The 14,763-nt window shown below is 39.9% G+C and overlaps 1 protein-coding gene across 1 annotated transcript in view; it reads right to left on the bottom strand.

Annotated features, from left to right (window-relative positions):
- bean1 (brain expressed, associated with NEDD4, 1) overlaps positions 1-11,141 on the bottom strand; it is a 41,504-nt gene extending 30,363 nt beyond the window's left edge. Inside the window, exons 1-2 of the mRNA XM_071911721.2 lie at positions 11,102-11,141; positions 5,774-5,890 (exon numbers count right to left, since the gene is read on the bottom strand). Coding sequence (XP_071767822.2) covers positions 5,774-5,890; positions 11,102-11,141 — 157 coding nt within the window. The remainder of the gene's footprint in view (positions 1-5,773; positions 5,891-11,101) is intronic.
- Positions 11,142-14,763: the final 3,622 nt, after the last annotated feature.

Here is a 14,763-nt window from a genome sequence, read left to right on the forward strand (position 1 = left end):
GGAACAGCCTTGATATTTGCTGACCTGCCGGTCCGTGAAATCTCCCCGCATATGCACACGCCTCATATCCATTTAAATAGATTTAAATAAACGACCTTACACTGTGACTAGATTGGACCAGAGCAGAGACGGACGGACGGATGGATAGAAGGGTGGATGGACGGACGGCTCGACAGATGGATGGATGGACGGACGGACGGAGATAGGAGGGTGAGATAGATGCCGGAATGCCGTTAAATGCAGTTTTTCCTCCCATTTCCATAAAGCATGGGAATGTGGTGATTGATGGCTCGGCGGCGGCGGCGGCGGGCGAGGCGGAGCGGCGGGCGAGGCGGAGCGGCGCGAGGCGGCGCTGATAGATGGAGAGATGATGTGTGCAGCGAGGGGGAACAGAGGAAGATCCCATTTCAGATCTGCCTCATCTGACGCACGAGCGAGGCAGTGCTCCAATATGTAGATTGTGTTTTTAGCCTTTATCTTTTACAGTGCTATGAGTGGTGGTGCGCGCACACACACACACACACACACACACACACACACACACACACACACACACACACACACACACACACAGGTCCCCTCTGTTAACGTTATCTTTCTGTTCAGATGCCCCCTATCCAGTGATGACACAAATACTTTGTTTCAACATTTTAATCCAATTGTTACTTTTTATGACTCTTTGTGTCATATTTGTATTATTTAAGGTCATGATCGCAAATTCAAACTTTTAAATCACAGCTCAAAACTTGCTTTTCTTTTGTAATAAATTCCTCTTTAATCAAATTTAATGTTTATTTTACTGTGTTTTGTTTTATCTTTTATTTATTATTGTGTCATGATTTTATCTACTATTTGTTTTGTGGTGTTGTTTTATTATCCTGTCATTTTACATACTGTGAAGCACTTTGTCAACTGTGTTTCAGAAAAGTGCTATATAAATAGAGATTATTATAAAATAACTAAAGATCATTATTATTATTATTATTATTATTATTATTATTATTGTTATAATTGAGCATTGAGACATCAGGTGCTCAGATTTGCATGATTTAATATGGTTTGTTACTTTTTTTCAGCACTAAGCTTTCCAGTGGAGTTTTAGCAACAGATTGACAGTTTGAGTTTCAACTTTATACACTTCTACTTATAATTATACTTATACATATGTACTACTTTCCTGTTCATATCCAGCCTCTGTGCCTCTTTTTTAATGTTGATTTACCGAGGAAAGATTCACTAAGCACCGATATCAGGCTTGCCGCAGCTGTGCCCTCTTTTAAAAACATTTTTAAAAGCTCACTTTATTAGGATTGCTTTTGATTAATTAAATTGTTTTTATGATGACTGTCTTATGCCTCTGATGCGTTAAACATTTTATTTTGTTTTCATTGTTCGCTGTACACATTTTATCTTCTCTCGTAAAACACTTTGTGACCTTGTTTTGTAAAGTGCTCTATAAATAAAGTTATTATCATTATTAGCACCCTGCTTCATAGTCATTCAGTCACAGACTAGCTGGGAGCTTTACAGTCCTCCGCTCTCAGCCAGTGGAGCGGATGAGGGTCGGAAACAGAAACAGAAACAGGAAAACATTTCTCATTCCCCTCTCTCCCACACAGTTTCCCAGCAGGGATTCAAACCAGCGACCCTGTGATCCCAAACTCAGACTACAGCCATGTCTTCTAAAAGCACCAGACAACCTGCAGGAAAGTGACATCGGAGCAAAATAAACCTACAGAACATGCAAAGAGACTCCAGCACACTGTCTATACTTGCAATTTAAAACATTTTATTTAAGAATTACAACTTTAAGTTCTGAGACCTTTGGTTTTAAATCGCAAGGCAAATCCTAATGAAATGCTGTAATTCTTCAATAAAATGTTTTAAATTGCAAGTATACACAGTGTGCGGGAGTCTCTTCACATGTTGCTTGTTGCCTATTGGGAGGATTTATTCAACCAGTATAATTCTAATATGCACAAAACTAGTTGTGGTCTAAATGCTGTTTCAATACAGAACAAAATGTACACTTAAAGACTTAAAATATTGCCTCTCTAAGTCAAATGCTCATTCAGTAAATATATTCACTGATTGACTTTGCCTCACTTCCAAATATGAAGACAGATGTGAGTGTTTACACTGGCAGTTAAGGTCTGCATGCCCTTCTCAGCAGAAACCTCCAGGCATCAACAGCTGCCATGTGGCACATATCAGCCTCTTCCAAGGAGAGACACAGCACCCAAAGGTGGCTCGAGATAACTATCTACAGTAAAACATTTAGACTCAACAGTTTGGTCCACAATCATACAGTACAGGGAGAAATCCACTGTAGAAGAGGCAGAGAGACCAATTTCTTCAATAGACCAGAATGCAATGCAGCTACAAGACATGTTGCGTTTTCAGTTTTTCTCAACTGGAAAAACTCACGCTCCACTATTATTATCACTCCCTCCTACACATTTAACCCACAGCTGAATGCAACAAGTTCAAGCCTGTTCTGTGGGGGTTGTTGAAAGGCATTCTGGGAAATGTAGGAAATCACTAACTGAAGTAGAAGTAGATGAGGGCGGTTGAAGGAAAGTGGCTACACCAAAAAAAAAAGAAAATTACAACAATGAGATGGATTTTTCCTTTAATATTTCCAGATAAAAGCCGTATCTGCATTCTGTAAACACACACATAATCACAGCTATCCTTCTTTGTGTTAATACATATTTTTCAAATGGGGTTTAGCAGCTTATCCCGAAAACAATCACATGGTCGCACTGCGGGGAACAATTTTGGCGACCTGTCCAAGTCAAGGCTGTGTAATAATATGTTGCATGTGGAAATATCTAGATATTTCCCAACCTTTATATCTGTCTCCTCGCTCTGTTCTTTTATTCATCATTCTATTTCTTTTCCTACGAGGGGAACGAGGGATTTGAGGACGGCTGTTAGAGGTCTGAATGCCCTGGGGTGGATGGAGGGATTTCAGGTGTGAAGAGTGAGACAGACAGAGAGAGAGAGAGAGAAAGAGAAAGAAAGAAAGAGAGAGGGATGTGAATAATAGATCAGAGAGAGAAAGCGGGCGAGAGAATGGGTGAGACAGAAAAGGTGGGAGATGGAGAGAAATAAAAAGAGAGAGAGAGAGAGAGGAGAGGGATAAAAAGGGGTGACAGGAGGACAGAGGGTCAGAGAGAGAGGAGGAGAGGAAGGAAGTATGCTAGACAACAACAGCGACAGGAAAAAACACTTTTATAAAAGCCATCCATCTGTCTATCGATCAACCTATCCATCCATCCATTTAATATCTGTCCATCCATCTATTTATCTATCCATTCCTTCCTTCCTTTCTTCCTTCCTTCCTTCCCTCCTTCCTTCCCTGCATCCTGGCGAGACAGATGAGTCTGTATCCAGTGTGGTCAGGAGTCGTTGCATAAGACAGCAATTCATCATTTATTGAGATGGGATGCTTCTATAAATACGTCTACCTTGTTCTCTGTTGTTTTAAAACTCGATCCGCAATCCAGTTAAAAACTAAATATGGCAGCAATGGCAAAAAAATAAAAACCATAACACCATAGAATATGATTTTCGGTCATTTTCTAATTATTTGACTGGCCTCGTCAAGGAAGGGTTGAAGGTGTTTTGTTTACATGAGTAATGTTTGTCACCGCTGCAGTAAAACAGACCTGGATATTGAGTTATAATGCGTTATGTAAGTTGGAAAATATCTTTTTTTCATATCTAAGACAATTCAAGAATCTACAGTACATCAAAATACTGAGTTCACAAGTTCAAATAAAGCCCAGATTGGTGCTTAAACATTTTAGAGCTTAAAAACCAGTGATGTAATGGCAAATAAGAAAAATTTAAACTATGACCTCCATCATTGGTGCTCATCAGAAGTCAAACAACCACCACTGTAAACAAAATTCAATAATGTAATATATTCAAAAGAGCTTCTATATATGATTTTATCCCTTAAGACCCTGACTTCATACAGGTTGTAATACACTATTATCTTTACTATGAATAAAGGTTCGATCAATATGCATGAGTATAATATATGCAGAGTATTCAGTGTGTTTCCCCAAGAATTTTCTTTTTATCAGGATAGAAAAGCCTTTGAAACTAAAACTCTCCACTGAAATCCAGACTAACAAAATTCTTTAAGGGTTAGCAGTGTGACCCATACACCCACCCACCTGAAGAATTAATCTACAAAACAATATTGAACAATTAAATAAATAAATAAAATATGCATAGAAAATACCATTTAATTGCAGGTTTTATACTGATTTTATGTAGCTGTAGTCATATTGGCAGTGGCCTGGATGATATTTAATAAAAGACCAATATTGACCCGATATATTGATTTGCCGATATATCAGCCTGACCCTAGTATGAATTTATGTCCTGAAGATATAAGTGAGCCTAAAAACATGTTCATATCATTGTTGCTACCATGGTTGAATACGTAAATGCAATTTCCAGGCAGGGTAGAAACTAAAGATTTTTTCTTTAACGAAGACGTCATTTTTGCATCTATTCAGCAGAGATGGAGACAGAGCAGAGAAGAAAGCTCCTGATTTGATCTGAGACCAGCGGGGGAACATGTGGCTGCAGAGGAGGCGGACTGAACCACTCCATTATCTCTGGTATCTCTTTCAGGTAACATTACAGGCCCGATCCCCACTTGAGCAGTGAGATAATTAAGTTTATGCACATCTAAATGCCTTCGCTCACAAACCCACGTTGAGTTTGGCTTAATGCAGCCTGAACTTGAGCACAAAAAACCCCTCAACCACTGGATACCCTCTGCTGCAACACACTGCTGCTGCCTGCATCCACCCATGTCCAATTTTTCCCATTTTCTTATACAAATTAAAAGTTTACATGGTTGTTTATATGCTGAGTAAGTGTCATCATGCATGAACCCATTCAAAAAACCCATGAACCCATTCTGTATTTGCAAATAAATGGGCATTAAATAAATGGGATTTCATCCAACAGCAGAGACTGTTTCATATTTATTCTAATATCTGCACCAGTTGTTTGGACAGATGACTGTCTAAGACCTCGGTAATTCAACAACGAGAGCTGGGAGAGAGAAACAGGACAGAAGCTTAATTGAGGGGATTTCAGAGGCTAAAAGCAACAGGACATTTTATGAGATTACAATTACTCTACTTGTTCAGGCAGATGACTGTCTGAAACCGCTGTGATGTGAAGAACAGCTGGCAGAGAGAGAGAGAGAGGAAGGAAAAAGGTGGGCACTAAAAAGGCGAAAATAATAATTTTTTGTGTTCTAGCATTTTGAAAATGCAAGGATTTCATCTGACAAACCATATCATCAATAACCAGAGAAAGAAAGAAAGAAAGAAAGAAAGAAAGAAAGAAAGAAAGAAAGAAAGAAAGAAAGACAGAAAGAAAGACCTTCAACCTTCATGAAGGCCATGGTGCCTAAAAAGTGCAATTTCTAACTCACAAATGACTCATATCAAATACACTCGAATAGAATAAAGGCTTTTTCACAGGTTTTTGGAGTGCTTCGATCCTTTTTTTTTTTATCCACCAAACCCCACAATCTTTAACATTAGAGGCTATAAGAAGGATTCCAGCCTCCTATCTGTTTTCCAACAAATATTTACTCCCTTTTCAAACCTTCCAGAGCAAAATACAATTAAAAAGTAAAGAGAAATAAAGATAGAGAGAGAAAGCAAAGGAAGCAAAAAAGAAACAAAAAACAAGCAAGAAAGAGGGAAGAGAAAAGACTCTTGTTCCTTACCTGAGCAGATCAATTTCATCAGCATGAACCCCTGTCCACAGTGTTTCCTATTGGTACATCTCAACAGGCAGGAAGCCAACTTCAACTGGTCGCTACCACACACCGCTGCTAAATACACTGACAGAGAAAGAGAGAGAGAGACAGAGAGAGAGAGAGAGAGAGAGAGAGAGAGAGGTTAGCAGATTAGTGAGAGAAAATGGACAAACAGAAAACAGAGGGAAAGACAACAGCAGGGAGGTAGATAGAGAATGAAAGAAAGAGATGCAGAGAGTAAGACACGCTGCGTTGTTGTTTTAGCAAGAAAGAGGAGAGAGAAAGCGAGAGTGAGAGAGAGAGAGAGTGGGAGAGAGAGAGAGGGAGAGAGAGAGAGAGGGAGAGAGAGAGAGAGAGAGAGAGTGGGAGAGAGAGGATGAGAAGAGAGGAGAGAGTGATGTGCGAGTCACAACCTCCTAGCCCAGCTGTTTATAAAGCCCCAGGCATTGTGTGTGTGTGTGTGTGTGTGTGTGTGTGTGTGTGTGTGTGTGTGTGTGTGTGTGTCTCTCATGCAGTCAAGTGGCCGCCCACGCCACCCTGTGTATGTGTGTGTTCATGGCTCTTCCTGGAACATGGCCACCGGGTCCGAATGTTCCAATCAATACCTGAACCACACACACACACACACACACACACACACACACACACACACACACACATACACAAACATAAACACACACACACACACACACACAAACACGCAAATACTACTACTACTGTACTGTAATGCTATAGTAATAATAATGATAAGTGGAAGAAGAACCATAATCATCATCGTCATCACTGATTGATTGATTGAATTTATTATGGGTAAAAAAATAATCAGGCTATTTTCACGGCCTCATTCAAATGAATGGGAAATAAAAATCTGAACGCTGCAAACTCGTCCAGCTGCATCCGATCTTGTCGAATAGTACTGAAAACCGATATCTCCCATCTGATGTCACAAGGGGCGGAGCCAATGGAGTGGCACAGACTGGCAATGGCCCCTCCTGAAATCTGATTGGCTCCCCTATTTTCACTGGCTCTGAGTGATGTCAGAACACAGTTTTCCCCAACATACACGCACGCAATATCAGCACGGCCGCCACGAAATAAAAAGTTGGTCAATGTATAGATATTGATCTAAATGGATTGGCATCACGTTGTGTTCTCTGTCACAGCAGCTGATCTGGCAGGCGGGGCGCTCACTAACACATCGCTGTGTGAGACCGACTTCACCTGCCAGGCAAAGGACAAAAACCACAAAAACCTGACATCGGCTCCTCAGTGATGCACAGACCAGCAGCACCGAACCCAATCCGACACACTAAAGTGAAATTCCACAATTTGTTCCAAACTCGCATGTAATTATAAAGGTGTTTGTTTGTAAATAGGGTTTTCCAGGAAGTAAAAGTAATGAGATTTAATATAAAATACAATAAAATCATCATTTTTGGGGGGCATAAATTGCCAAACAAGACGAAAAGATGGATAATTTTCTCAAGTCTCGTAAAAGATAAAGATCTCTTGGCAATATGAAGTGAAGGAAGGAGGACGGAACTGAACTGAGAGCAGCAGCAGTTTAACACTGCAGCCATTCAGACTGGTGCTGCTGGTGTCACTGGGAGCAACTGGGTGTGGAATCATTATAGTTGTGAAGACCTTCCACTGACCATTCACCCAACCCTCATCCTATCCTTAACATTTGCACGTGTGTGTGTGTGTGTGTGTGTGTGTGTGTGTGTGTCTGTGATACATTCTGCTTTGTTGTTACATAACTGTCCTTGCTCACACAGACAGATATTACAGACAACGCACTCTGGCAGCTAGATTGAACTCACACACACACACACACACGCACACACACCTACACACGTGCATATGCGTGTGTGTGTGTGTGTGTGTGTGTGTGTGTGTGAGCAGAACTCACAGTTTGTGTCAACTCCAGCCGCACTCCAAGATCCAGGGAGAAATGTAGCAAACAATGGAGCAGCTAGAATGAGCGAGCAACAGAGGGAGAGACAGAGAGAGAGAGAGAGAGAGAGAGAGAGAGAGAGAGAGAGAAAGAGAGAGAGAGAGAGAGAGAGAATTCTTTTAATCCGTTGTTATTATTGTTTTTTAATTAGAATGTTGCCACTTTTATTATTCTGTCCTACTGCTCACTAACAAACTCCCCTCTTAGGACATTCAAAAACATTTCACACCACTGTTTTTCAGTCTGAGAAATTGAAAATAGCCTTCTATTAGCAACACTACTTTTTTTTTTTTTTTTTAATCTAACCTTTATTTATGCAGGAAAGTCAGTTAAGAACAAATTCTCATTTTACAGTGACAGCCTGGCAAGAGGCAAAGACCTCATTACATTATTACATTACATTTTGTCATTCAGCTGTCGTTTTTGTCCAAAGCGACTTACAATAAGTACATTTTGTCAACAGTAGTCAAACCAACTGTATATCACAGGCTTTATCAGCTAAGCCTTCAGTAGGAATAAGTAGCATTATTATTATCATCAAGAGTAGAAGGGGAAGAAGATCATTACATAATAGAAAGGTTAATTCAAGTGGGGTCAAGTAGCCTCATGATGGAAAATTGATGGAGAGGATACAAAAAAAAGGAGAGCAAAAGGGAGACAAGATGAGAAGGCAGGCAGTTTGCAGAAGGCAACAGAAAACAATAAAAACTAACAATAAAAGGGACATTAAAACAGGACAGGATGAGCTGGACGGACACACATAAGGACTTGGAGATAGGAAACAACATAACAAATAACACCAGCAACTACAAAAACACCACTAAAGGCAATTAAAGCATGTGACAGAAACATGCAGCACTGATAGAGATGTTAATATAGTGCAAGTCAATGTAGAACGAAACCATTTCTCTTAAAATCAAATGCATGCTCTTCCACTTGCTTCCATGAAATGCAGCAACAGCAGGAATAGTAACAGAAGTGTTAGTAAGGACTCTCAGTTCTGCAGACTTCAGTGCAGCTCGGATGGAAACGGTGTCATTTCTCTACTGACTCGCACCAGCAGTGCTTATACATGCCAACAGGAGGCTGCTGCCAATTTCTCATAAACAAAAACCCTTTTTGAATGTCCTCAGAGAGTTTGGTTAGAGATGAAAGGCTTCTAAAAAATCCTAACTGGACAGGCAGAACAAGGAAAATATGTATTATACTATAATTTGCACATGCAATTGTTGGAATTTGTTTCTGGAAATGAGACTGTCCAGAGCTTTATGGAAAGTGTGCAGTGTGTTTAGACAAAGCATGACATTGATGACATAGGGCTGCAACTAACGATTATTTTCATCATCGATTAATCTATTGATTATTTTTTCGATTAATCGATTAATCATTTAGTCTATAAAATGTAAAAAAAAATAATGATAAATGGCCATCACAAGTTACCGGAGCCCAAAGTGATTCTTAAAATTGCTTACTTAGTCTGACCAGCTGCCAAAACAAACCCCAAGTATTAATTTTATAATTTCTATAATGATATGAAGCAAACCAAGCAAATCTTAGCATTTGTGAAGCTGTGACCAGCAAATGTTTTTACTTGAGAAATGACTAAAACGATTAATCGATAATCAAAATTCTAATCTTTTAATTTTCTGTCGATCGACTAACCGATTAATGGACTAATGGTTTCAGCACTATAGATGACAGACAGATAGACAGACAGAAACAGGAAGTAAATATAGAAAGTGAATATTGAATAAGAAACAAGTTGCCTCACTCTACAGTTTAATACTGTACAGATTAGACAAAAACTGGCAATGATGGAGAGAAAACGAGAGACAGAGACAGAAGGAGAGTGGTTAAATGGTTTAATATATATAATGTATATGTTCAAATAGTATGCAATATGGGTTGTTTGTATTTACTATCTGTACAACTTATCTACAGTTGGACAAATGACTCACTGGGTACTTGATAATCTTATGCTCACTTTAGGTGTTTTGCTCTTTTTGTTTCTATGTTTTGCTTGTTGTTTTTTTGTTTTGTTTTGTTTTCCCTGAAATCTATTTAATGTTTTTTTACTGATGATCTTTTTCATCCATTTGCTCGGCAACAGAGGAATGTACTTGTCATGCCAATAAAGCAAGTTGAAATTGAAATTGAAATTGAGAGAGAGAGAGAGAGAGAGAGAAAGAGAGAGAGAGAGAGAGAGAGAGAGAGAGAGAGAGAAACAAGGCCAGGTAGAGAAAGAGAAAGTGAGTGAATCAGGTATAGCCTGTAGCCACAACAGTCATTTCTTCATCTTTCTCTCTGTTTCTCGCCCTCTCTCCCTCTGACTCTCTCTCTGACTCTCTCTCTCTCTCTCTACTCTCTCCGTCCCTCTCTCCCTCCTCTCATCCATCTCCTCCCAGCTCTCTCTGACAGTCTATTTGGCCCACACGGCCCTGTCATCCATTCAACCTGTCAGTCCTGGCAACAGCAGCGATCTCACACAGACTCATATTTGTAGCGGGGCGGGGCGGGGCGGCCGAGCGGCGAGGGAGTCCGTCCCGTCACCAGAAGGCCGCAGGTTCAGTTCCCCTGACAGCCGGTTCACACGGCCGATCCCACAACTAGAAGGTCAGGGGTTCGATCCTCGTGACACCGAGCGTCCATCGCTACAGCAAACTAGCCGCTCTGCACTCTGACCGGTGAAATGTCACTGCTGTCATGCAAAAACCTCATAATTACACTCTTACATTTTCATGTTTAAACTTCAATTGAAGGATCACATGGTTCCCTATGGCAGTGGTTCTCAACCTGGGGGTCGGGACCCCCCAGGGGTTCGCAGGATAATTTTGAAGGGGGTCGTGAGATGATTTGTGTGATGAGGAAAAAACATTTCTATTATACAAATGTATTATCATTTCACATTTTCATGTGAAATACTAAATAGTTTTCAGCCTCTAGGCCTCCTGTTATAATGAATCAAATGAAACAACCTGAAAAAGGAAAATCATTCTTTTGGTTGAACTGGGGGTCGGCTGCTGAAAAGTTGACATTTTTGAGATACAAGGTTTTCACACAGCAGCAGCGATATGACAGTTACACATCAGTGTTTCGCAGGTGTGTGAGCGTGTGTGAGCGAATTACACTGCTGCTTACCAAGGTAATTACCTTACTACATATACTAAACTATGGACAAATGGTCTATTTAAGAATAACTACATATAGCTACAACTGTATGTCACACAAAACTTGTCCAGAAGCCAATCACAATTTGAAGGATTTTTAAAAGTCAAAAATATTGTGTAGATCTATAAGAGTCAGACTGAAGTCCCCAGATTGCTTTTTGTAGCGTTGACCTTTGTAGCTGAACAGGTAGAGCATGGTACAGATTTCCATTGGGGCCACTCATATTAAGAATGTATGCAGCCACTTTAAAACTAATAAAAGCATCCAGAGAGTGTTTTATGTCAATAATTGTCACTGAAAAATCAGCACTTATTAATGCTGGAAATGTTGCTGTGTAGCGTGGATTTGGCCTGATCTTGAGAGGCAGTCATAGTGATCAGCTTAAGTCTTGTACACAGCAGATTTTCCAGTAGAAATGTATGGACTCTTTTATTAAAAGCTTCCACCATGATTGGCTGCAGAAGTTTTGATTCAGCTTGGCAAGGCCACAGGATGTACGGTTCCTATAGCTAAATGCCCATTAGACATGTTAAAAATGTGGTACAGCACGTGTTAAAAGCATTGCATGTTTAATGAATGCTGTGTTGTTTCTCAACAGACACACACACACACACACGCACGCACACACACACACACACACACACACACTTTCCCTCAATCTCTGCTATTTTAATTGATTTCCTTTACTTGTTATTTGTGCATTTTGTTGTTTTTTTTGGTATCATTTAGTTTCTGTTGCCCAGTGTCTCTGTTTGTCTGCTTGTTTGTTTACTCCTTTTTTCTCTCGGCCTTTGTACTTTCTGCACAATTTGAATTTCCTCTTCTATCAGTTTTTGCCATTTGTACATGCAAATAAACTAACCCTAACTCTAAACACACATGCATGGTGATATGGGGGTAAAATAACCTATATGTAAACTTTTGCAGCCCCTTGCCCTCCATCTCACATTTTATTGGACTGTACTGTATTATACTGTAAGGCTCTTTTCACTCTGATGGCTCAAATACAGCAGACTGATATAAGAGAGCTAAAAGTGTGGGAGGAAAGCCTGAGAGAGAGAGAGAGAGAGAGAGAGAGAGAGAGAGAGAGAGAGAGAGAGAGCTATCAAAAATCACTTTTATATTCCTATAATGATATAGTGTATAGTATAACCTATAGTGTCTCTGTGGTACTAAATAGTGAGTTTATAGTGACCTTATCATACTTTATAGTATGGTACCATAATGTTCCTATAATATTCCTATAGAGAATTATAGTGACCTATCATATTTTATGGTGTTTTTATCTCCTATTGCATCAATGGCTATTTTAAAGTTTTTGTACAGTATCCTCCTAAAATTCCTTCTAGGCCTACTGGAGAGAGAGAGCGAGAGAGAGAGAGAGAGAGAGAGAGAGAGAGAGAGAGAGAGAGAGAGAGAGAGCGAGAGCGAGAGCGATTGGTTATACTTACCCGCAAAAATGTAGAAATGTGTCCCCATGCGATGGCAGGAGTCCCTTCGGTCCTTCTGCCGTTTCACATCACCGACAACAGCAACAACAACAGCAGCAGCATCCCCGTTTGATCAGCAGGAACCCGACCTGACCGTCCGTATCGCACCCCGACTCTCTCTCTCTCTCTCTCTCTCTCTCTCTCTCTCTCTCTCTCTCTCTCTCTCTCCCTCCTCTCTCTCTCTCTCTCTCTCTCTCTCTCTCTCTCTCTCTCTCTCTCTCGCTCTCTCGTCTCTCTCTCGGGACTTGGCCCACCTCCTCAGAATAGCGCCCCGTTAAACTCTCGGTGATACCCGTGATACCCGGTGAAATCCCCGCATGCCGATCAACAGAGAGACGCGCTCTGAACGTCCGAGCATCCTCCGCTCTCTCGTCTCGTCTCACATCCAGAACATCACCAGCATCATCTCCATCCTCATCATCCTCATCATCATCATCATCATCACCACCACCTTTCTGTCTGTTCTTCCTCTCTATATGATCATTCCTCTCCTCGACAGTAGATATCAGCGGCTCTCCTCTCTGTTTCTCTCGCTCCGCATCCTCGTATCTCGTCTCTACAGCCGACTGCCTCTCCGTCCTCTGCTCTCCAGCCTTTCCTCTTGTCCCGTGGTTCGTCCCGTGGCTCTGCAGCCCAGTAAGTGTGTCATGGTTGGGAAGAGAAGCGCATCATTCAGGGCAGGCAGTATGCCGATGGTAAGCCAGTCAGCCAGCCAGTCAGGAAATCCCTCACCAAAAATGAACTGCAGTACTGTAATCCTCTGATGAATGTGAAAGGGACGCAAGTTCCTATAGGAGTATAAATATCACAGCAAAACTGTAGCTACATCCGTGGGAATATTATACAGATATCATTGATTGATTGCTATGTAAAGACTGTATGTATGTATGTATGTACAGTATGTAGCCTATCTCTATATTCTAAAAAGATTGTTTTGTATGTAGTTATAGTAATATTGACTGATGATCACACTGTTTGCTTTGGCAAAGCATAACTTACTCTTGTAATGCCAATAAAGCCAAATTGAATTGAAAACTTACTGAATTGAATATTATAGTTGATTCAAAAATACCATTAAGTACAATGTAAACTCACTATTGGGTAACACAGACACTATCAGTCCCTATAGGAATATTAGAGGAATATTACATTTTACATAACACTATTGCCTATCACAAATACCCTCTTGAAGGAATATTATAGTGATACAGGAAATACAAACAACACAAAGTATGGCAAGATCACTTTAAAACTCACATTGAGTACCACAAACGCACTCTGAAATAGGAAATAGGAATAAAAAAATTTAAGGCATGCATAATACTTAGTATGATAAACAAGAAGTCTAAAATCTCTGCAGCAGAATACAAAAACATCAGCACTGCAATTCACTCTGAATTCAACCAATTCAATATTGTTTGTTTGTGAAAACCCAAATGTGAATTCAAAGCACATGTGCTTTTTGGGTACATGTGAACATGTGAAACTTCCCATTTACCACATGAAAATTACATTTTCACCTGTGAAGTGTCGCTTTGCATGTGAAATTAAGTTTTCACACATGAAACAAATAATGGCAGGTGAAAACAAGTGGAAAAAAACACTTTGAATGAATTGAATTGTCACGTGTAAACTAACATGTGTCCAAAATGTACATGTGCATTCATCCAATTCATATTGGGTTTTCTCATGTGACATTTTTGTCAGGGATTTCATTCCATGTACAGATGTTGTTTAAATGTCCCATTATTCAGTTTTCATCATTGTGTTTTCAAGTATACTATGGCTAATGTTCTTCATTATGTTTGGAAATACAAGAAGTTTAGTTAAAAGGGTCTTTATTGAATGTATTTGAAAAAATTGGACCCTGAACAACACTATACCCAGTAAAGATATCATTAGGGTTTGACCGATATTGTTTTCTGAAGGCCGATACCGAAAACTATTCAAAGTTTCACCCAGAATTGTATTCTTGTCACGGTGGAAAAGCGTCTGAAACAGCATTTAGACCATCATGGGACACTAAAACTCTCCACTGAAACCCAGACTGATGAAATTCTTTTAGTGTTAGCAGCTCTTTAAGGCAGAGTGAATCAATAAGGGAAACTCCGGGATACATAAAGCATTTAAATGAAGAATTCATTCACAAGAAACATGATTGAACATTTAAATGAATAAATAAAATGAACAAATAAAACAAAATTCCATCCCAGGTTTTACAGACAGTGGACGACACTGGCTGGCCAATATCCTATATATTATAAATAAGGCCAGTATCGACCCAATATATCGGTCTAACCTTAGGTAACATAGTTAACAAATTAATAAGTTAATTATCTCTT

The sequence above is a fragment of the Centroberyx gerrardi genome, chromosome 15 (assembly GCF_048128805.1).
Source record: "Centroberyx gerrardi isolate f3 chromosome 15, fCenGer3.hap1.cur.20231027, whole genome shotgun sequence".
Taxonomy (NCBI): domain Eukaryota; kingdom Metazoa; phylum Chordata; class Actinopteri; order Beryciformes; family Berycidae; genus Centroberyx; species Centroberyx gerrardi.